The 23,725-nt window shown below is 37.6% G+C and overlaps 1 protein-coding gene across 7 annotated transcripts in view; it reads left to right on the forward strand.

Moving 5' to 3' along the window:
- IMMT (inner membrane protein, mitochondrial) overlaps nucleotides 1-22,681 on the forward strand; it is a 46,871-nt gene extending 24,190 nt beyond the window's left edge. For 6 of the 7 annotated variants that reach the window (XM_012644226.1, XM_012644230.1, XM_012644228.1 and 3 more), the window contains 9 exons: nucleotides 3,980-4,116; nucleotides 8,177-8,280; nucleotides 9,523-9,658; nucleotides 10,183-10,312; nucleotides 14,301-14,315; nucleotides 15,928-16,151; nucleotides 18,854-18,985; nucleotides 20,265-20,394; nucleotides 21,742-22,681. In XM_012644226.1, coding sequence (XP_012499680.1) covers nucleotides 3,980-4,116; nucleotides 8,177-8,280; nucleotides 9,523-9,658; nucleotides 10,183-10,312; nucleotides 14,301-14,315; nucleotides 15,928-16,151; nucleotides 18,854-18,985; nucleotides 20,265-20,394; nucleotides 21,742-22,355 — 1,622 coding nt within the window. In that variant the 3' untranslated portion in view covers nucleotides 22,356-22,681. The remainder of the gene's footprint in view (nucleotides 1-3,979; nucleotides 4,117-8,176; nucleotides 8,281-9,522; nucleotides 9,659-10,182; nucleotides 10,313-14,300; nucleotides 14,316-15,927; nucleotides 16,152-18,853; nucleotides 18,986-20,264; nucleotides 20,395-21,741) is intronic. The other variant, XM_012644227.1, reaches the window with a different exon arrangement.
- The last annotated feature ends 1,044 nt before the right edge of the window (nucleotides 22,682-23,725 follow it).

Below are 23,725 nucleotides of genomic sequence, written 5' to 3' on the forward strand. Positions count from 1 at the left end.
TAGCAGCAAGGTTTGACGTTACTATTCCAACAATATTGGACCATTTGAAACAAATTGACAAGGTAAAGAAGTCTGGATAGATGGGTTCCACATGAATTAAATGAACGTCAGGGCCAGGCGCGGTGGCTCACGCCTGTAATCCTAGCACTCTGGGAGGCTGAGGCGGGCGGATTGTTTGAGCTCAGGAGTTCGAGACCAGCCTGAGCCTACTCAAAATAGAAATTAATCGGACAACTAAAAATATATAGAAAAAATTAGCTGGGCATGGTGGCGCGTGCCTGTAGTCCCAGCTACTTGGGAGGCTGAGGCAGAAGGATTGCTTGAGCCCAGGAGTTTGAGGTTGCTGTGAGCTAGGCTGACACCACGGCACTCACTCTAGCCCGGGCAAAAGAGTGAGACTCTGTCTCAAAAAAAAAAAGAATAAATAAATAAAATAAATAAATAAATGAACGTCAGAAGGGAAATCGTCTCGAAGCTTATCTTTCTTTGCTGTCATGACATAAAGGTGAACCACTTCTACATTATATTGTTATACGTGATGAGAAATGGATTCTTTTTGACAATTGCAAGTGTTTGGCACAATGGTTGGATAAAGATGAAGTGCTAAAACACAGTCCAAAACTGAATATTCATCAAAAAAAGCTACTGGTGTCTGTTTGGTGGTCCAGCTCTGGTATTATCTATGACAGCCTCGTGAAACCTGGCGAACTGATTATAGTGAATGTCTACTGGAACCAGTTGGACGAAACAATGAGGACGCTTGCAATTAAGCAGCCAAGATTGGTCAGTTGATATAGGCCAATCCTCTTGCAAGACAGGACTCGACCACATGTCACACAGACAGCGTTGCTCAAACTACAGAAGCTGGACTTGGAAACACTGTCCATCCGCCATATTCACCAGACCTTGTAGCAACTGACTATCACTTCTTCCAGGCTTTAGATCACTTCTTGCAAGGAAAAATACTCAACTCTCAACAAGCTGTGGAAAACACCTTTTGAGATTTCATCACCACTTGCTCTCCGTGCTTCTTTGCTGCTGGCATAAACAAGCTACTGTTAAGATGGCAAAACTGTGTATATAGTTTAGGCGCATACTTTGATTAATTGTACTGCTGCTTTGCCCACAGCTGTTTTTTTTTTTTTTTTTTTGAAATAGAGTCTCCCAAGGTTGGCCAGGGTAAAGTATAGTGGTGTCGTCATAGCTCACTGTAACCTCAGACTCCTCCTGGGCTCCAGCAGTCCTTCTGCCTTAGCCTCCCGAGTAGCTGGGACTAGGGTGTGCACCACCATGCCCAGCTAATTTTTCTATTTTTGGTAGAGACGGGGTCTCACTATGTTGCTCAGACTGGTCTCAAACTCCTGGGCTTAAGCGATCCTCTCGCCTCAGCCTCCCAAAGTGCTAGGATTACAGGCATGAGCCACCGTGCCCAGCCAATTGTACTTCTTGTTTGAAATATAATAAACTATATTTTTGATTTGAAATCAGACATTTCATATTTAATGACCTAATATATAGTTGGTGAATATTCCAAATGATACACATACTTTCTCCATGTGTTTTATTATGGTTAGTGCTGAGATTCATCATACTCTGGGAGACAGAAATTGATTATTTTTGTTTTAGCAGCTTGCTTGGGAGGCTTTTAATTGTGAAACTTGTAAATTTATTTGTTGGAGCTAGAATGGCTCACACTCTGCCTTATCATCTAGCCTCTGGACTCTCACTCTAGTAGTGCTCTTATCTGACATTGGTGAGCTAAGTTGCAATTTTATGTTAAGTTTTTTGATGGTTTAAAAAAGATAATAGTTACCAAAAAATGTACTTTCCTGTCTTAAACAAAGCACCTGGAACATAATTTATTTATTGTACTTTGCTGTAGTGTATCGATATCTCTGAGGTAGTAGGGTGTGTAGCTTTTGCTGGACAGATAGTTATTTTAAATTCTCATGGCAGTCATTTATACTTTTTTGGTCTCCCTGTCACTTATTTCTGTTTATTCCTGCTTCCCTTCTAATAATATGTTCGTTCTGCCCTAATTTGAGGAGCTGAATTTGTTAGGATTGTATAAAAGAACAGAAGGGACAGAATGAATATAGATGTCGGGTATTAGTTTGGCTATTTAGATTTAGATTTTTGTGTTTGTTTTTTTGCATTCTTCTGAGTTTTGGGCCGTGTTACAAATAGTTGAGAATGTTGAATAAATGACTTCTAAATAAGTGAAATATTTCTGTACTTTTTTTCATTTCTTCATTTTTCTTTAATTCTCTACTACTACAAGATAACTCTTTCTGTTATTCATATTTTTTCTTCACTTTTCACTTTTTTCACTTTACCATACAGGCACCTTGAATTAAGTTATACATTTAAAATGGAGATGCCTGGTGATCTTTTTTTTCTTTGTCCTGTTCCCCTGCCATTTTGGGCAAAGTGAAAATTTTCAGGATTTTATCTGTTACCTTGTAGTTTTCTCCCCAACTTTACTTTAAAAATGTGTACGTGCATGTGTGTAATTTTTTATCAGGGATCAGAGCACAGTGTATAGACGAGAACTTGAAGCAGCAGGTAGCCTCCCTGCAGCCTGCTTTCTGTGGCCTCTGTGAAGTGGCTCCCTGCCATCTGCACACAGATGTCCACCATTAACTCAAGCATGCCATGAGTGCCAAATACTGCATTTTCTCTCCCTTGCGTCTTTGTCTCTTTATATCCCCTGCTGTTCAGTTTAACTTCAGTATCACAGTAATTTCTTGGTAGTTTCTCATTAGCTTTCTCCTTTTACCTTTGTTCAGAGGTACCACATGTGGTTCATCAGGTCCACTTGTTCATCGCTAGTTTATGCTTCTTTTGCTCAAAGTCACCTTATGTTTTTGTCTCATCTACCAAATACATTGTCCATTTCTTTGTCATCTCTGTTATCAGTTATTATTAAATTAGTATTCTCACTGGCCTTTTTTCTTCAAATAGCCATTTTTCCATTTTATCATATTATCTAAATTATTCCTTGCTTGCTTTTTGGTATTCCTGATGCAGCATATAGAAATATTTTCTTTTTTTTTTTTTTTTTTTAGAGTGCCGTGGCGTCAGCCTAGCTCACAGCAACCTCAAACTCCTGAGCTTAAGCAATCCTCCTGCCTCAGCCTCCCAAGTAGCTGGGACTACAGGCATGCGCCACCATGCCTGGCTAATTTTTTCTATATATTTTTAGTTTTCTAATTAATTTCTTTCTAATTTTAGTAGAGACGGGGTCTCGCTCTTGCTCAGGCTGGTCTCAAACTCCTGAGCTCAAACAATCCACCCGCCTCGGCCTCCCAGAGAGCTAGGATTACAGGCGTGAGCCACCGCGCCCGGCCTAGAAATATTTTCTTAATAGGTGGTAGCCCCTTGAACATTTGTGATTCCTTTTGTGGAAAAACACTGTCCATTTCAAGCTGCTTTTGCTTTTCTTGTTTGCATATTTTCTTGTTTGTCTTTTTCTTTCTCTTGTCTGTCTTTTATCTCCTTGTGTCTTTTTTTGCTGTTTTATTCTTATTGAGGGGATGAAAATGGGAGCCTCTTTTTCCTTCTGGGTTGATATTATTATTTAAAATGAAAATGATGGTTTTGCTGAATTTATACCCTCTACTAGGAAAAGGGGGTTGTAGTGTCCTAAACCTTGTTTCTCCCATTTGAAATATGTTAGCCTTCTTTAAACACCTGTTTTTAAAAAACCAAAACACTTTTTATTGTGAAAAAACTTAGATATACGTAAACGTAAAAGTAGTATAATAAGCCTGATAGATTCATTATTTAGGTTTAACTATTATCCATATTTTACCATACTTTTAGGTGAAACTTTAATTCCATAAATTTGAGTCCCATGTGTATTTTGTTGTTCTTTTTTACATTTTTTGGGAAATGCAATAGAAGACTCAAGAGAAGAGGAAAAGCTTAAAGTCATTTATGAGATTCGTTTTTTAGCTGTTCTTTTAATTTTTTTCAGCTCTAGCCAAGAGCTTAGAAGATGCTCTGAGCCAAACTGGTAGCATCACTCTGCAGGCTATTGCAGCTCAGAATGCTGCAGTCCAGGCCGTCAACGCACACTCCAACATACTGAAAGCAGCCATGGACAATTCTGAGGTGAGCCAAGGGAATAATTAGGCATGCAGTGTTTCATAGATTGATTTCTTCCTCATGGTGTGGACATTCTCTCTCACTAAGCAAAGACAGCCTAGACTAATTATCTTTAAAAAGTAAACTGAGAAAATCCTTTGTTTTTTTAAATTAATTTTATATATGGTGCTTTATTTTATCTTACAACACTGATATGGTATAAGAATTAGTTTTTATCTTAATAGTGCTTAATGTATTTGTTGCTTGCTTTTATTTTTTTGCTTTAAAATTGCCAACCATTTCTTCAGATGAACTTTTTATTTTGCGATACTTTTAGATTGACATGTAGTTGTAAGAAATAATACAGAGAGATCCCATATTCTCCTAAATACCAGCTATTTTAAATGTTCATGCTGATTGTTTAACTTATATCAAACATTTCAAAGAATAAAGTAATAACATTGATTTCAAAATGTAATACTAGGACTCAGTAGATTTCCTTTGTAATTACATTCAGGCCAGGTGCTCTGGCTCATGCCTGTAATCCCAGAACTTTGGGAGGCCAACGTGGGAGGATTGCTTGAAGCCAGGAGTTTAAGACCAGCATGGGAAAATGAGCCGGGCATGGTGGCGTGCACCTGTAGTCCCAGCTACTCAGGAGGCTGAGGCAGGAGGATCACTTGAGTCCAGGAGTTCAAGGTTACAGTGAGCTACAATCGTACTGCTGTACTCCAGCCTCAGCAACAGAGTGAGACCTTATCTCTAAAAAATAAAAATAATGAATAACATTGTTAATTAGTACATAAAAATGTATCACAATACCCAGTCATTTAAAGAGTAAAATAAAAGTAAATACGGAAACTGTAAATCTCAAGCATCAGGATCATGCATGATTGGTAAGTTTCCTTTGCCACCGTAACAATGTAGTTTTTAAAAAATTTACACACACCTTACATTATTCTCGTCAAATGTACTACATCACAAAAGAGTTACATTAGACTTCAGATGTTAATAGCTGGAAACTACAGACTTTGAAAACTTAAAAGAAAATTCCATTTTATTTGAGATCTAAGAAAAAAATTTAAGTATCAGAGTTCAGGAGGCAAAATGGAACCCACACAGGATATTTAACATGCTGGTTACACAAGTATAGGAAGGCTGGAAGTTGCATGGTATCAGGGACTTGGGTTCAAACCCAAATGGACCAGTGTCCTTCAGAAGGATGCTGATTAGAAGCTTTAAATGTCCATGGTACTACTTTGGTGGAAGGCTTCTTGAGAGGGTATTTCCTTTTCACAATGAACACATAATGTGTGGTACGTGTGGATTAGTGTAACCATCTATTGCAATCAAGATTTTGCAACCTACAGAAGCAGTTAACTAAGATTAGTATTAGCTGATGTTACAAAATAATCAGAAAAACATATAAACATGTTTTCAAATGTTAGAAATGGATTCTAGCTTCTGTTTCTCGTTGTAAAAAAAGCTGTAGGTGCATGTGTGGTTCATGATATATACCAAATTACTGTCTCAAAGCAGTATTTGGAAACAGTGGATTTGACTTGATTGTAGGGGAACCTTATTATGAAGAATTCTTTTAATATGAAACCAGATTCTTCTAACAGCATACTCTGGAGTCTTGGAAAATTTATCATACGTGACAGGATATTCGTATGGCTCAAATTAGCATCCTTTCTTGATGTATTTTATTTGCAAGATGGCCAAAGTGGGAATTCACTGAAGCATCAACTTTATTATTTTCATATCATAAAATTTAATTTGCTTTGTCATTTTGCAACAATTTACATAGAACATAAAAAAAGTGAAACATGAATATAGCAGTGCCAAACATTTCTTACAAAAGCAGGGGTTCTTAACCTGCAGTTGGGTTGATGGATAGAATTCAGGTGTTCATTGAACTTGGATGCAAACATCTTTATCTTCCTTAGCCTCAAATTGAAATTTAAAACCATTTCCTTCAGTTATGAGTATTGGCAACAAACTGTAATAGGGTTAGCAGTATCTGTGACTTTGTCACCAATAGAAAGCACAGATATTTTCATATTCATAATGCGATTTTCAATTCACATTATGGTACTCGCAGATCTCTTAAAATATTTTTGTGTTCATCACTACTTCCAAATTAGGGTATTTATTAGTTCTACCACTAGGTCTTGGTTACTATTTCACAAAACTAAAAAAAAAATTTATGACTATATTTCAGTGTAGTTGGGTTCCTTTGTAATTTTTTTGTTTCATTTTAAGCATTTAAAAATGGTATTCTGAAGTTCTGTGGCACAATGGATAACACATTGGATTTCTAATTCCAAAAATGATATTCTGAGAAACTTCCTTAAACTGCCACAGTGGTCCAGTGGCAGTAAAATGATTATCTCTGCCTTAAGGGGACTGGTTCTTTAAATTCTCCATTGATAATTGGTGTACCTTTAAAATGGAGACCATGTCAGATGTCACTGGGGGCACAGTGTGCAGAATTAGTGCTAGAGGAGAGTTCTGCAAGACTCAAACCAGAGGGCATTATTTTTACTGAGCCCTCCTCCCAAAGTACCAACCTAGGGCTGAAGAGGTAGAGCTGCTTGTATTCTAACAAGGGAAGATACAAATTGGGCTTCCAAGCCCAGAGACACCTTACTGAGACAGCAGTCATCATCTGGGTGTGCAGCAGCCCCTTCTGCAATATCCCTGTTTGGATTTTTTGAAACATAATTACTGAAACAATTTAGTCATTTTTCTTAGGTAAAAATATCTTATTCTTCAATAATTCAGTATTATCCTGTTCATCTCCAGGGTCCCAGCACAGTGTCCTTTAAAGATATAAGGTGGTTTTGCTTCATAGTACACGTAACACATTCATTTTAAACTATATGCATTTGGAATAAGAGAAAAACATCATTTAAAATAGTTCATTTTAAACTAATTTTAAGTAGTTTGGACAGTTCCCAGTAACATTCTGCTCTTCATGTATATGTTGCAGAATGAGGGAAGGATGGAAGCCCGCAGTGTTCTGGGTTCCCATTTACCCCTCCTAGTGTGTCTTGCTGTGCTGAGTGATTGTAGTGTTAGAAAGTTTTTTTTTCTTAGTATTTATGTCCCTTAAATATGAGCCAGCTCTGCTCAAAGAAGTGACAGTTCCATAGTTAGAGAAAAAATATATTGGACCTAACAGGTCCTGTCTCATTTTTAAGGAAACTTTTTTTTTTAGAATATCCAATTCACATACCATAAAATTGCCTCAAGGGATGTTTTTGACAGTAGTCAGTTTATACCTAACAAATTAGGAAGGATCATTTTTTAAAATTAAGTTTTGGTGGAATAATGTTACTACAAATGTGTAAGCTTTTGACTTATCCTTAAACTCTGATTTTGGTAGTCAGACCTACCATTAAGAAAATTTTAAGTATTGGTACTTTATTGCAGAATGATTTAATCAACAGGCAATTCATGAAAAGCTATTGTTCTTTATCTTTTCAGGTTATATGCCCTTTTGAGAATCTAATTGAAAAAAATCTCTCCTTAGAAAATACTTATATACATTAGACACAAATTTTTTTTTTTCTATTTTGTGGAAGGATAGTTGATGGGAGATAGTGCATGGACTTCTTTGTGCCAAACCCATAAGCCTTAGATTAAGAGTCCTTACCATGGAGAAATATTGTATATAAATTTTTTACCTTTAGCTGGGTATAATGGCTTACAACGGTAATCCTAGTACTTTGGGAGGAGAGAGGATCACTTGAGACCAGGAGTTTGAGACCAGCCTGAGCAACACAACAAGACCTCATCCTTACAAAAAATAGAAATATAAGCCAGGTGTGGTAGTGTGTACCTGTACTCCCATCTCGCATCTTGGGATGTGAGATGATCCCTTGAGCCCAGGTGTTTGAGGTTACAGTGAGCTGTGATGACACCGCTGCACTCTAGCCCAGGCAACAAAGAGAGACCCTATCTCAAAAAAAAAAATTTTACCTTTGAATTTAATGACACATTTCTGTATTTAATCTTGTTGGCCTATCCTATGGCAGTAATGGCAATTATTATGTTTATATAATTAAAATTTTTTGTTTAGATTGCAGGTGAAAAGAAGTCTGCTCAGTGGCGCACAGTAGAGGGTGCACTGAAGGAACGCAGAAAGGCAGTAGACGAAGCTGCCGATGCCCTTCTCAAAGCCAAGTAATTACTCATGGACTTTAACAAGTAATTAGGGCCTCCTGGTGGTTTTCTTGGGGCTGGGTTTTCTTTGTACTGTCTGTGTAAAGAGGAGGCAGAGAAACCCTTCTCTCCCTTCTCCACCTGTGTTCGATGTGAATTGGCATCAGGAACACAAAAGTGTAAAAAGAGGGAATAAAATGTAATTAAGCAAAAATAAATTTGGCAGAAACTTATATAAAGGATCTTACATAAAAATCAGTTTTACTTCGGATCATTGCTTAGGTGACGTATCTCTATAGATTTACTGAGATTCTGTTATAATTTCAAGATTTTGCTGACATGGTTTGGGCAGTTTTATCAGAATTTGGAAAGTATGTCATAATCTGTTTGCCTTAACTATCAAAGTAGTAAGTGTATAATATTAATAGTAGGTCTAGTTTTATGCCACTTTGACCTTGATTTCTGGAATTTGGCTAAAACTAGGATTAAGCAAGCAAACCCAAGTATGAGATCAACCTCTTGGTGATGGAAACCTACATTTGACTAAAGATTCTCATTAACAGGATGGAATAGTTATTTGTCATTCAAACTTTTGCTGACTTTTTTAACAAAATATTTACTATTGATAGAGAAAGAGATGTCTTCTAATAAAACCAACATCTCTTTTAGGAGATTTAAGACATTATGCTCACATCACTAGATTATGTGCCAGGGTTCTTTGAGTTCTGTGTTTTGTGATGGGTAGACCACAGTCTGTCTGCCCTGTGAAACATTCTGAATTGTGGAGTCTCCAAGGCTCATTTATTTGCTTAGTGAGGTCCTTGGCCTTCTCCTGTGCCTTTGCCTCCCCTCCCTCTCATTGGCAGGGGAGTCAGCCTAATGCTTGCAAGAACTGCTATTTATAGAGTGCTCATGATATGGGAGACACTGTGCCAGGTATTTCTCATGAATTACTTCTAATCCTTACACAAGAGCTTACAGCAAATGAGAGGCTGATCTGGGAGTTGAATTCAGATCTGTTTTGTTCTGAAGCCTGGATCTTCCCTGGTTCACCTACTAAATCTAGATTCTGACCAAGGGGTTTTCAGTTGTTGGTGAGAAAAGTTTCTCCATTTATTGACTATAAAAAAGCATCGAGTAATTTTTTTCAAATTATGTTTTAGTCATTGACTTAACAATTGTATATTGTACAGACTTCAAAACTCTTTAATAAAGTTGGTGAGGAATTATACTAAATCTTTGTTTTGTTTTGTTGGTTTCCAGAGAAGAGTTAGAGAAGATGAAAAGTGTGATTGAAAATGCAAAGAAAAAAGAGGTTGCTGGGGCTAAACCTCATATAACTGCTGCAGAGGGGAAACTTCACAACATGATAGTTGATCTGGATAATGTGGTCAAAAAGGTACATTTCCTAGGTCTTTTACAATGTTTTATATTTTTGAATATAAACCTTTAGTCAAAGAATTTTAAGAATTCAGGAAAATAGTAAGATTCCTGCCATCTGTCTTCCTTTTCCCCTGCAAAGAATATTAGCTGTTACTATTTTTAAAGACTAGCCTCAGATTTGTTGATACTTTCTATAATAGGTGACATTTTGGTCATGGTTATTGTCACTTATGAAAATTTCCATTTTGAAGCAGATCTTTTGTCTGTATTTGTGTGACCTGTGTGGGTAATTTCCCATGACCCAGAGAAAGGGGGAAAAGGATGCAGTAGGGTGGAAAAGAGCCTGTCCCTGGCATTTGAATAGGAATTAGAAGGAAACAAAGACAAGGCTTATGTTCCTTTTCTGAGCTTCAGATTTCTATGCATATATTTTTTACGCATTCCCAACCAAACATAAATAAAGGAATGTTACTTCTGTTTCTTGGAATGGTTATGCTACTTTGTGTTTAGTTTTATGATACACTCTTTATATTTGCAAAGGTCCAAGCAGCTCAGTCTGAGGCTAAGGTCGTATCTCAGTATCATGAGCTGGTGGTCCAAGCCCGGGATGACTTTAAACGAGAACTGGACAGTATTACTCCAGAAGTCCTTCCTGGATGGAAAGGAATGAGTAAGTACAACTGTGAAGTAATGGCACTTTTTTTGTTTTTTAAGAACTGATCAACTAATCTAAACTTGCTTCAACTCCATTCATCTAGTCCAAATCCCTCTGGCATCCATATCTCTTTTGGTATATGGTACATTGTTTTGGCATTTCCTTTTAACCGTAGTCATGACACACCTGTGACAGTACTCCCATGTTTTAGCCACACAGGTTCCAATCATTGTTTAATTTTATATTCCATGATTCCATTCTGATCTCTGCTGCTCAAAAAAATAGTTTGGAATCCAAATGAGTGAGAGTGGCATTACAACCTTGACTCCATTGAAATATTTTATATATATATGATATATGTAAAATTATTTAAAGCCTGTGATACTTTAAAAGTATTTGTAATGAATTATTTAAGGCACACCTTATGATTGCTCTGTGACAATGCAACACTGTTGAGAATTCACCTAGAGACCCTGCCGTGAGAAGGGAATTGGCCTTTTGGCTATCCATTTACAAAAGCTCAGACTGCAGAGAATTTGGACAGTGAAGCAGTTATATAGTGTAACTGCAGGAAGTAGTTACATTTCTCTCAAGTGCTGTGAAAATACTAAGAATCACAGAGATGAGCAGTCTCAGCAAAATTAAAATATTATTTCAATGCCAGCATCTTAAAAACTAAACTTCTCATGTTATAGGTCTCTCTGTGCTGAAGGTATCAGGGTTGCATCATAGAGCCATGACTGGTCTAAGGAGCTAAGGTAATAAAGACCAATGCAGGAATTTTATTTGTGCAATGGCCAACTAGGGAAATTTAAAGACAAGAAGTGGAGTCAAGGCTGTCAAAAAATAACTCAGATGTTTTGTTTTTTGATTGCAATTAACTCAAAAGGAAGATATCAGACTATTATCAAAAAAGTAGGATTTGTGAGAGAGAGGATAAAGTAGAAAAACACACAAAGTTTAGTCTGGGAACAGTGAATCTTGTTGCACATTGTTGTTTAAACCGAATATCTATTAGCTAGCAAAAAGGGCATTGTGGACAGTTTATCCTTGAGCAGGATAAATGAGCCACATCTGCATCATTTTTCTCATCAGAATTTAGATTACAACTGAACCAGATGTAACCACCTCAGAGACCTTCCCTGACCACCTTCCTCCACAAATTCTCTACCATTTTACCTTATTTTATCTTTTTGAAAGTCTTATTCATTTGTTTGTATGTGTTCTCTCTTTCCATTAGATGTAAGCTCCTTGGCATAAACATGATAATAGGGAGTCTAGGTTGGCCGAAATAAGGTTGAAAGGACAGAGCAGATTCTGCCTGTGGAGAATCAGTTATGGGCATCAACCCTAAGAATTTGCATTCTGTCTTTGGTTTTCCCAGTAGGCTAAATCCTATAATTTTTTCCAAGCCAACTCTGAAGTTTTTAACTTTTTTTCTCTTCTTTTTGCCTGAAGTACCTACTGTAAAACATGAAAATGTTAAAGCAGTAGTTCTCAACCAAGGGCATTTTTGCCTACCCCAGAGGACATTTGGCAGTACTTGGAGACATTTTTGTTTGCCACAACTGGAGAGTGCTACTATCATGTGGTGGGTGGAGGCCAGAGATGCTCCTGAATATCCTATAGTATACAGAGTAGCCCCTCACAGCAAAGGATTATCTGGCCCAGCATGTCAGTAGTGCCAGGGTTGAGAAAGTGAAAGTCCCTTGCAATGCAATCTCTGAATTATTTCTTTGAGCAACCTTCACTTAAATTTTTATTAATTTTTTAAATAGATTATATATTCATATGATACAAAATTTGAAAGGTGCAAGTGGCATTTGGTGAAGTTTTTCTTCCACCTGTCCACAGCCACTTGATTTTCCTCTGTAGGGTCAACTCTGTAGGGTCAACCAGTATTACTGATACCTTGTGTACTTCTGAAGATAGTAATTATTCCAGTCTTACCCCAGCCCTCAATAGATGTCCTCACCTCTAAAATCAGAATGCACTTAAGACCTATGAAATTTGTTAGTACTGATTTGTGTTATGAATTATTTTGCTCTTCTTATTTCCCTAGAGTTTGTATGTACTGGCAATATTCATTATGTCCAATACTCCTTCTGTGTTCTCTATAGCTGAGCAAGGTGCCAAACATATAATAATAGCTAATGTTATCGAGCATTATTTTGTGCCTGGCACTGTGTTCCGAGTGCTTCACATGTATTAACTTATTTAAAGTTCACGACAGCCTTACGAGGTAAGTTTTATTATTATCCCCATTTTATAGGTAAGAAAACTGAGATACAGAGAAGTTAAGCAATGTGTCCAAGATTGGGGTAGAGCCAGGTTTCATTCTTACCCACTAACCTCACTGTTCTCTGCCTGATTTGTATCAGTAGCATGGACTCTCTTTTGGCTTTTTGAGAAGTGCCAAAGGGCAAAGAGGCTGATTAAAAGCCACTGGAGTAATCTGAGGATGAAGTGATACGGGCCACCTAGTGTGTGTGCCAGGGACACTGAAAATGAAGAATAGGAAAGACACTAGGAAGCAGTCGATTAGCACTTGGTTTGTTCAACTATAAGTTACAGTACATGAGGAAGTTGAAGTATATACGCCTTGATCCAACATTTCAACTCCTAGGTATGTGCTCAAGAATTCTCACAGGTACTCAAAGAGACTCATGTAAAAATGTGTGCTGCAGCACTGTTAGTGAGAGCAGAAAAATTGGAAACAGTTAAATGTCTCTCACAATATGGCAGTGCAAATGAACGAACTACAACTACAGCTCTCACACATAAGTGTTAAGAAAAACAAAAAGTTACAGAACACCACATAGAATAGGATACCACTTATATGAAGTTTAAGAACATGCAAAACAAAACCATATATTGTTTAAGATGCACATGTGTCAAGTATAAAAGGAATGAAAAGAGCACAGGAACGAAAAGTGCACACGAATAAAAATTTATTATTTTTTAAATTCACATAAGTCCCTCTTCACAGAATAGATGCCAAATTGAGAGAGTAGATACTTCTGTGGGGGAAGGAGGTAGGGAGCCATTGGGAAGGTGCAACCCAGGATGTGGGCAGGTTTGGAGCATGAGGGGGAAGTTGTGGATTGTCAGTATTCCCAGGGCATGTTCCTTTATTGCTTATAGACTATAGTACGTATAGACATATTTATGTGCCATGTTGAGACTGACTTAATATCTCTCACCTTGTCCAACTTTGCCAGTCTTTCCTGTAACATTTTGGGACAGATCCTTCTTTCTTTGGTTGGACTCCAGATTAAACAGTTAAATTTTAGAGCCCTTTTGGATGAAAAATACCTGTCTTTGAACTTGTTAAATCCGAGAGTCATTAAAAAGCTCAGGACAGTTAAGAAACTCATATTGAGAAGCAGTAGCTGAGACTGGCTGAGTCCCCTCGCCTGTCAAATGTTCACACTCTGGTACTTGTAAACATGGTGGGGTGCATCATTCAAACTATTCAGAATGTTATTTTTTTCTTTCTTACCCTCAGATCAGATAGTCGTAGTTCTTAGTTTAATTAGCACAGGTTAAATGTAAATTTAATGTGAGTTCATTAAAAATTTCCAAAGAAAAAATATTAATTTATTAAGTATTTAAAATGTTAGGAGAAGCCTAGTTCTGAGAACAATCAGTCAGGACTGTGACTTAGCAAAATAGTTTATCAACTAATATACAGGGGAGAGGATGAAAGAAAATTATAGTTTTAATGAAAATAGTGATAAGTCCCTTAAAACCAAAACTACTTTTAATATCAATGATTCTCTTATTTTTTAAAATGTTAGAATTTCCTTGATTTATATTGTTTTATAATCCCTTTAAATTTTAGGAAATAAGTGTTATTATTTTGCTCTCCAATATTCAAATAAGCTTTTCCTAGTACTAGTTTTTGGTTCCTTCTTGTTTTCTTTTGGATGTTCCTATTTAATGATCAGTAACTGAAGTAATACATTCTTTTTTTCAAACCGTTGTTCTATTTCCTTTGTAGGTGTTTCTGACCTAGGTGAGTAACTATGTATATTTTGTGTTTAAAGGCTTTTGTTTTGAGTCTTAAAAGACGGAAGTCTTTTTGTTGTGCCTATGATTCTTATGCTAAACCATGTAAATAATATAAAATAGGATTATATCCCATGTGATAAATCTGAATTTGATACTTTTGGCATCCATGTGATCTCATGAACAAACATGTTTCATGAAGTGATTGGAATCCTGTAGATGTGAGGGGTGTGTATAATATGGATTTTTTTTTAAACTTTGGAGAATTTCAAACATTTAAAAAGTAGGAAAGGCTGGACGTAGTGGCTCATGCCTGTAATCCTAGCACTTTGGGAGACTGAGGCAGGAGGATTGCTTGAGGCCAGGAGGTTGAGATCAGCCTGGGCAACGTAACGAAACCCTGTCTCTATAAAAAAATTTTAGTCCCAGCTACTTGGGAGGGTCAGGAGGATCCCATGAGCCTAAGAGTCCAAGGTTGCAAGTGACGTATGATTGTGGCACTGTACTCCAGCCTGGGTTACAGAGTGAGACCCTATTTCTTAAAAAGATAGGAAAAAAACGATAATGAACTTCTATGGACCTATCACCCAACTTCACCAGTTATTGACCTTTTTCATCTCATCTATTTCCATCTTCCTCAGCTGATATAGAAGCAGACCCCAAATATACATATCCTTTTACTTGTGAATACTTTCAGTATGTTTTAAAAACATTCACTATACCATTATCACACCTAAAACTTAACAATTCCTTAGATGTCCATTCAGTGTTGAAATATCCCCTGTCTTTTCATGAGTTTTTAACAGTTGTTTTATTTGAATCACTATCCATAGATGTTCCATATGTTGAATTTGCTCAAGAAATCTCTTACCCCTCTTTGTTTTTTGCTTTTCAGTTTATTTATTGAGGAATTGAGTCGTCATATAGAGTTTTCCACATTCTATATTTTGCTTTTTGAGCCATAATTCTTAACCTATGGTATATGTTTGGAACACTTTTGGATTGTGAGATTTAAAACAAAAAATAAATGGGTTTAAGCCTAAATGAGAATCTTTGGGCATAAGTATTTTAAAAAGCTCTCTGATTATGATGAAAACTCTAATTACAGATCACTATCCTAGATAATATGTGTTTAAGAAAAGGAACAAAAATTCTTATTAAGGAAAAGTGCAAGAGAATTTGAATTTGCTTTTGAGTTTTAGAAAAGAGATGCCTGTTATTGGATGCCTGTTATGACTAATCAAAGTTATACATCAAAGAAAATACAAAAGTGATTGTATATATAAACTTTGTCTTTAGAGGTAAACTTACGGTAAATTAGAAAGCCAGTTTATAATTGGTTCAGATTTGAAGCGAATTCCTGAATAAGAACTGATTACCTGAAGGCTTACCTAATGTACATTGCTTGGGATTGAAAATATCTTGGTTGCTGGACACTAAATACTAACTTCTGATTGAATTGGAGAATCGAAATCTCTTCATGTTAGCTACTTTTTGCTTTTTTTTTTTTTTTTTTTTTTTTTACAGCTGTTAAATTATAATCACTTGAAGCAAATTACCTTATAGTGATGTATAATTTTGGTGAAATCATTAACTTTTTAATGTGTTTTTCTGTTTAGCTGACAAGCTCTCTACTGACGATCTGAACTCCCTGATTGCTCATGCACATCGTCGCATTGATCAGCTAAACAGAGAGCTAGCAGAGCAGAAGGCCACAGAGAAGCAACATATCACATTAGCCTTGGAAAAACAAAAGCTGGAAGAAAAGCGGGCATTTGATTCTGCAGTGGCAAAAGCATTAGAACATCACAGAAGTGAAATACAAGCTGAACAAGATAGAAAGGTAGAAGAAATGAAAATTGTTGCCTAATGTTTTAAGTTAATCTAATTTGATTGTCTACTTCTGGAGATCATACTGACAGTCATTGACTTTAAAATACTGCCTGTAAGTCATGCCAACCCACCTTTAGAGGAGAGCTTAGACTCTCATTCTCCCAGTCAGAACTTTTAGTGAAGGATTGATCTAGGAGAGTTCCTTTATGTTGAGCAGATATAGAAGTATAAGAAAGTAGTAAGATACTGGTATCCAGCATTATCTAGCTCATCAAAGAATCTTTGTTGGATTCGGAGTATATTTTTCTCTGCCAGTGTTATTAAGTGGTTAGTGGTTAAAAATGAATGAAACAACTTCTTTAGCCCTCTCTCTGGGCATATCATGTGTAAAATATGTGTCCGTGGGCTGATTTAGGAACCCCACCACTCATCCCACCTTTGTGTCTTTTCAGCAGCACAGTTTACCACTTCTTCCTGCTTGAAGCTCTTTTTCCCCTAGGCTACCAGACACCACACTCTTCTGGTCTTTCTGTCACCTTGCTGGCCACTCCTTAGCTTCCCTCTCTACTTAGCCTCTCAAATACTGGTATGCCTGACATTGGTTCTAAAATCTTTTCTCCAACTAAACTTTCTCTAAGTGCTCTTATCTAGTCCTATAACTTTGAAGTTTAAATAACATCTATATCTGATAAATTTGTATCTCTAGCTCTGACGTCTGCTTTGGCCTCATAGTCCTATCTACTTGATATCTCCAGCTGGATTTTCAGTAGTCATTACATTCTCAGTATGTTCAAAACAAATTTCTTAATTCTCTCCAACCTGTCTTCAAGACCCTCAACTTTTTTTTTCTAAATAAACCACCGTTTACTCAGTTGTTCAAGCCAGAAACATGCTTGGTTATCCTCCATCAACTCTCACATCCAGTTCACCAATAGATCTACCAGTTCTGCATCCAGAATAAATCCCAAATCTGTGCACTTTTCTTTCTCCATTATCACCACCTTAGTCTAAGCTATCATCTCAACATATTTCCGTTTTCATACCCTTCTTTCCATGTCTGTTTACACAGACAGTGGTCTAATCAGATACTATGCTGCTGGAGATCCTCCACTGACTTCATTTAATATAAAATCCAAATTCTTACCCAATACCAAAAAGGCCTCTTAATCTCTACCTGGTGTGAGCCAGGCTCCCCTTCATTTCATTGCTTCAAGCACCCGAGTATTTTTTTCTGTGCCTTGACTGCATCTTTCACCCTGGGACCTTTGTGCTTCTTTATGCTTGCTCTGCCTGGTACATTGTTTTGTCTTCTCTCTTTAAACCTTACACTTTCTAAGCTTAAACACTACTTTCTCAGCAGGGCCTTTCCTATACCTTCAATCTAAAGTAGAGCCTCTGTGTTACTCTCTGTCACATTGCCCTATATATTTTTTTTTTTTTTTGTAGACAGAGGCTTGCTCTGTCGCTCTGGCTAGAGTGCAGTGGTGTCATCATAGTTGACTGCAACCTCCAACTCCTGGGCTCAAGTGATCCTCCTGCCTCAGCCTCTTGAGTAGCTGGGACTAGAAGTGTACGACACCACACCCGGCTGATTTTTTCTATTTTTAGCAGAGATGGGGTCTCCTTGGTGAGGCTGGTCTCAAACTCTTGACCTCAAGTGATCCTCCCACCTTAGCCTCCCAGAGTGCTAGGATTACAGGCATGAGCCACCGCACCAAGCCTGCCCTATTTATTTTAAATGTAAGGTAAAAAGGAGGTTGAAGGGGAGTTGATGCTTTATGATAGGTCCTCACCTGCTCAAATTCATACTTAGAAGCAAGTATCACAATCTGAGGTGTCCTTTTCATTTACTTGTTTACTGTTTGCTCCATCGAAATGTACACAGTGTGTGAGCAAGAAATTTTCCTGCCTTGAGCACGGTTGCATCCATACATTTAGTGGGCACTACCTGGCACAGAGCTGACACTTTATAAATATTTATGCACAAACTGAATGGATTCATTGAGTCATTGTATTGTTTCTAAGGAAAAATAAGTTTTGAATTTCAGATAATCATTGTTCAGTAATTTGTGATATGATCCATGGCTAATTGTTAGGCAAGATACAATTTTGGTTTGATTTGGTTGGCCCATGTTGAATTTAAATTCTTGTTAAAAATAAGCGGTTTTCTTTGTTTAGAAGAAATTATGTTCAATAACTACCAGCTACTTACTAATTTTCTTAATGATTCTTCGAAGTAGGCATTATTCTTCACAGATGAGAAAATAGAAACTTGAGAGGATAAATAATTTCCCCGGAGTCATACAGATGAAGCTATGCTTGATCCCAAGTCTACGTATTAATAGTTATTTTTCTCCCTATTCTGGATTTAGTTACTTCTCAGGAGTAATGTGTGATTCAGGAGTGGCAGTGTATGTTTTATGTGGGAGGCAGCCTGATGATGTGGAGAAAATACAAGTTTGGGAGCCAGAGACCCCTGTTTGAAATCTGATTTTTGCCACAGCTGTGTAACCTTGTTTGAATTGCCTTCCAATATTCAGCTTTCTGATTCATTTAAGAAGTAGAAGTAAAGGATGGGTACACATACCTGGCACATTGTAAGTAAGGGTTCAGGATATGGAAGCTGCTATTGTTGTTGATAAGAGTCTTTAGTTTTCCTAGAATAATATGTGGAGAATTGAGAACTAATCATTGCTGTGTTTGCTATCACAGGTAGAGGAAGTCAGAGATGCCATGGAGAATGAAATGAGAACCCAGCTTCGCCGGCAGGCAGCTGCCCACACTGATCACTTACGAGATGTCCTTAGGGTACAAGAACAGGAACTGAAGTATGAATTTGAGCAGGTGAGGACCTGTTGTAAAGCATCAACTCCCCTTCAGCCTCTCCCCACCCATACATTATTATCAGGCTTTCCATTCCTTTTAATGTATTCTGAAGTCGTTGAAGAATGGGGAAAGATTTCAAATGTTACCTAATCTTGGAGTGGGGCTTTTTTATAGCTGCAAAACTACTCCTTTTTACATAAACCTGTGTGTTTATGACCAGATGTGAGTTTCATATATATATATTTTCTAGTTATTCGGAGTCTTCAAAGTTTTAAGGAGGGTTGATAAAGGGAATTTCAGGAATGCAGACAGTAATACTTGACACATGTAATCTCCTAGTTTATCTCCACAAACTCTTACACATAAATGGTAGTGCTCAGATTTTATAACTGAAGAAACTTCCAGAGAAGTTAAGTTTTGAAATCATAGAAAATTATCAGGATATCTTTAATCGTAACTGGTTTCTACACAGGAAACCATTTATAATAATATTAACTTATTATTTTGTTTTGCAAAACGGGAATGAGTTTTTCTAAATAAGGAGAATTTCCAGAAAATTGAAATTTATGCCAACATGAAAAGGTATTTGAAATTCTCTTTGATGGATATTTTTCTGAGAAAAATGAATGTATAAGCTCTTAAATAGAAGATATAGAATATAATTTAATTCTTCTTTAGGTTTTCTATGTGGTTAATTTATTGCCTTAAATTGACATTATTTCAGACTTGAATAGCCTACTCTCTTCTCCTGTCTGTTTCCTCTAATATTAGGTCCCATCAGTAAATTTGTAGACAAGTATACATCAAATACAAGTCAGAAAAATTTCTAAACCTTACACATAATGTAGGAGTTTCGTGACAACTATTTTGAGATTTTAATGGCCCTCTTTGCTTCAGGAGGTAGGATTTGTTAGAAGATTAGTATTCAGTTAAGTGACTTGCATTGAGGTAACATCACTTTTTTTTTTTTTTTTTGAGACAGAGTCTCACTGTGTTGCCCTGACTAGAGTGCCGTGGCTTCAGCCTAGCTCACAGCAACCTCAAACTCCTGGGCTCAAGCTAGCTGGGACTACAGGCATGCGCCACCATGCCCGGCTAATTTTTTCTATATATATATTTTTAGTTGTCCAGATAATTTCTTTCTATTTTTAGTAGAGACAGGATCTCACTCTTGCTCAGGCTGGTCTCAAACTCCTGAGCTTGAGCGATCCCCCTGCCTCGGCTAGGATTACAGGCGTGAGCCACCATGCCCGGCCTAACATCACTTTTTTTGTACACGATTTATGTTTTATTTCAGGACCTGGCTGAGAAACTATCTGAACAAGAATTACAGTTTCGTCGTCTCAGTCAAGAGCAAGTTGACAACTTTACTCTGGATATAAACACTGCCTATGCCAGACTGAGAGGAATTGAACAGGCTGTTCAGAGTGAGCATAATCTATGTTATCTTGTAGATAATTTTATTCATTGCAGCTTACTAGGATAATTATACAAGGATAATGGGGTATGTGCAATGATGTTAGGGCATAAATATACTAAAGTCACTCTACTAAATTTTATTTATTTTTTGGAAAATTGATCCCAGATTCAATGAGTTTAGAACATAGACAGTTGTGAGAGGAAATTAAAATCTAAAAATTAAATCTAAATAAACTGAAATTTTGTATCTTATTCAGCAGTCCCCAGCCTTTTTGGCACCAGGGACTGGTTTATTGGAAGAGAATTTTTCCATGGATGGTTTCGGGGGGTTGTGGGGTAAGGCGGAGCTCAGGCAGTGATGTGAGCGATGGGGAGCAGCTGTAAATACAGATGAAACTTTGCTCTCCTGCTGTTTACCTCCTGCTGTGTGGCACCCCAGATCCTAAGTTTCATGGAAAAATTTTTCCATGGATTGGGGTGGGGGAGGGGCGACAGAGCTCTGCAGCCTGGTCCCTAACAGTCCGGGTGTTGGGGACTACAGCCTTATATGACAAACATGAGATGAGTATTTACAAGGCAGTTTACCCAACAACACACTTTGGCTATGTCTTGTGAGCCCTGAATGGAGGGAATGGTCAACGTGGCCCCATACTGGCCCTCCAGAGGCTCTGGAGGGTTATCCAGAGCTAGTGATTTGCCAAACCCACCCACTAAATGAACAGTGGTTATGCTGAGGCCTCCATGTGCCACATTGAAAAAGAAATGTCTCGACAATGAGGGTGTTGATAAAGTGGGTTTCTTTGGGATGTTATGGAATCCTTTTTTGTTATATAAATGATAAAAATAAACTCAGTACTCACGGAATTTCAAGATCATCCTTTGAAGTTTCCCATTTCTTTGCAGGAAATTTCTGATGGCTCTAGCATAAGTCTTAGCCTAATGTAAATAACATGTTTCTTTCTCAACTACTAAAGATAAAAATACCTGGATTAGATACTATGCAGATGTTAATGACTTCTATGTACTGTTTGACTTTGCATTGTCCTGGGTGTCACAGGAAGAGGGAAGAGGGACTTAGTTGTGCTTGTGCACATGCATCCTCCCAGTTTTCTCCGTGACTTCAGTAAAAATAAGTCCTCATCAAATTGTGTTGTGCCTTACTGCCTCGTATGAAGAGGGCAGCTAGGAAAGAACATACTAAAAATTACAGTGGTGGGATGGGGTTGTAAGAGGCTCTCATCTCTGGCCTTATCTTCCACATATGTGGGTTTAACTCGTTGAATGTGCATTAGTTCTGTGGATGTAAGTAGTCAGGTGCAGAGAAAAATGTTCTTCTTCGCCTTTTTTCTTTGTAGGTCATGCAGTTGCCGAAGAGGAAGCCCGAAAAGCCCACCAACTCTGGCTTTCAGTGGAGGCTTTAAAGTACAGCATGAAGACCTCATCTGCAGATATGCCCACTGTTCCACTGGGTAGTGCAGTTGAGGCCATCAGAGTCAACTGTTCTGATAATGAATTTACCCAAGCTTTAACTGCAGCTATCCCTCCAGAGTCCCTGACCCGTGGGGTATACAGTGAAGAGACCCTTAGAGCCCGTTTCTATGTGGTCCAAAAACTGGCCCGAAGGGTAGCAATGATCGATGAAACCAGGAATAGCTTGTACCAATACTTCCTCTCCTACTTGCAGTCCCTCCTTCTATTCCCAGCTCAGCAACTGAAGCCACCAGAGGAGCTCTCCCCTGAGGATATAAACACATTTAAATTATTGTCCTACGCCTCCTATTGTATTGAGCATGGTGATCTGGAGCTGGCAGCAAAGTTTGTCAATCAGCTAAAAGGGGAGTCCAGACGAGTGACACAGGACTGGCTGAAGGAAGCTCGAATGACCCTAGAAACTAAACAGATAGTGGAAATCCTGACAGCGTATGCCAGCGCTGTAGGAATAGGAACCACTCAAGTACAGCAAGAGTAAGGTCTAGGGAAGAATTTTGTAAAGTCATATTTCATGTCAAAGAAAATCAGCAGGGTTTGCAACAAGGGTCCCAGAATTGTCCAGAAATGAGCAGGTTACAAGTACTGTTCTAAATGTTAACACCTGTTGCATTTATATTCTTTCCACTTGCTATCATGTCAGTGAACTCCAAAAGTGCTTTCTTTGCAACTTGTGTAACATTTTCTGTTTTTCAGGTTTTACTGATCAGGCTTGTGAGGCCAATCAAAATAATGTTTGTGATCCGATCCCTACTACTATTGATTCTGCCCTTGGAGCAAACTGAATAAAGCAACAAGATGAAAACTAAGTACCTTATCCCTTTCGAGAGAGTACCATGTCTAGTTTGTTGTGTGTGCAGAAAATTTCCTTGAGAAGTAGCAATAGCAGAAGTACGAACTTATGGCCACATGGAATTTCCAGACTGTGAAATTTCCAGACTGTGAATTGGGTCACAAGTCCAAGGCGTGCCTCTTGGCTTTGAAGATTTTGGTGAATTGATTCCTGCTGGTAATGCACAAGCCAAAATGCTAATGTATTTATAATTGGGGATATAGGAGTCTGGTGATTAAAAAAAATTTCGATTTCTACCCACAAATTAATTCGAGAGCCCTCAAATGGCTATAACTTACACATTTCTAAACCACTGGTAATGCATCTTGCTTCTTTCTAGTACCTGGGACTGTGAACCTCTTCAAAGTGGGGGTAGGGTACCTAGAATCTTAATGAAAGGGTTAACTAATTTCGTAGTGTATTTGATCTAGATTGCCGTAGAATCTAGAGAACTTTCTCAGCTCACCCTTCTAAAGATTAAGATAATTGCCATATTGGATAAAAACTAACCAATTACTACCTTTAGATTTGTTTTTTACTTCATGAAGACCAGCACCTCTACATAAAAATACAGTCAATTTCTTTTTCAAAATTACAGTTTTTTGTTGGGGGTTTATATATTCACAGAGATTATTGAGTAGGCACTTTTATCTAAGCAACACATATGCAAATCATGAAGGGGATCAGGCTCTAATTTATGTATCTTCAAGTGTATGCCAGCCCCAAAATTTGGATAGTTACATTATAGCGTTGACCTTGTTCTTTGATTTTGAGATATTATTGGTCCATCTTTGGCCTAGGTTGATGTTAATATTCCCTATGTTCCCTCCTAAGTGGATTCTTAATTCAATAAAATACCTCTAGTTTTTCTGATTAGAACACGTGCTTTATGTAATGGCCTTCATCTCTGGAGGTAGAGGCACTCTGGGCACCTGCCTGGCGACTAAGTTTTTACTAGAAGATGATGGAGCTGTTCTAAATTCAGGCTTTCTTCCCCTTTGGAATGGCATGAAATTGCA

The sequence above is a fragment of the Propithecus coquereli genome, unplaced genomic scaffold (assembly GCF_000956105.1).
Source record: "Propithecus coquereli isolate 6110/MARCELLA unplaced genomic scaffold, Pcoq_1.0 Scaffold208, whole genome shotgun sequence".
Lineage (NCBI taxonomy): Eukaryota > Metazoa > Chordata > Mammalia > Primates > Indriidae > Propithecus > Propithecus coquereli.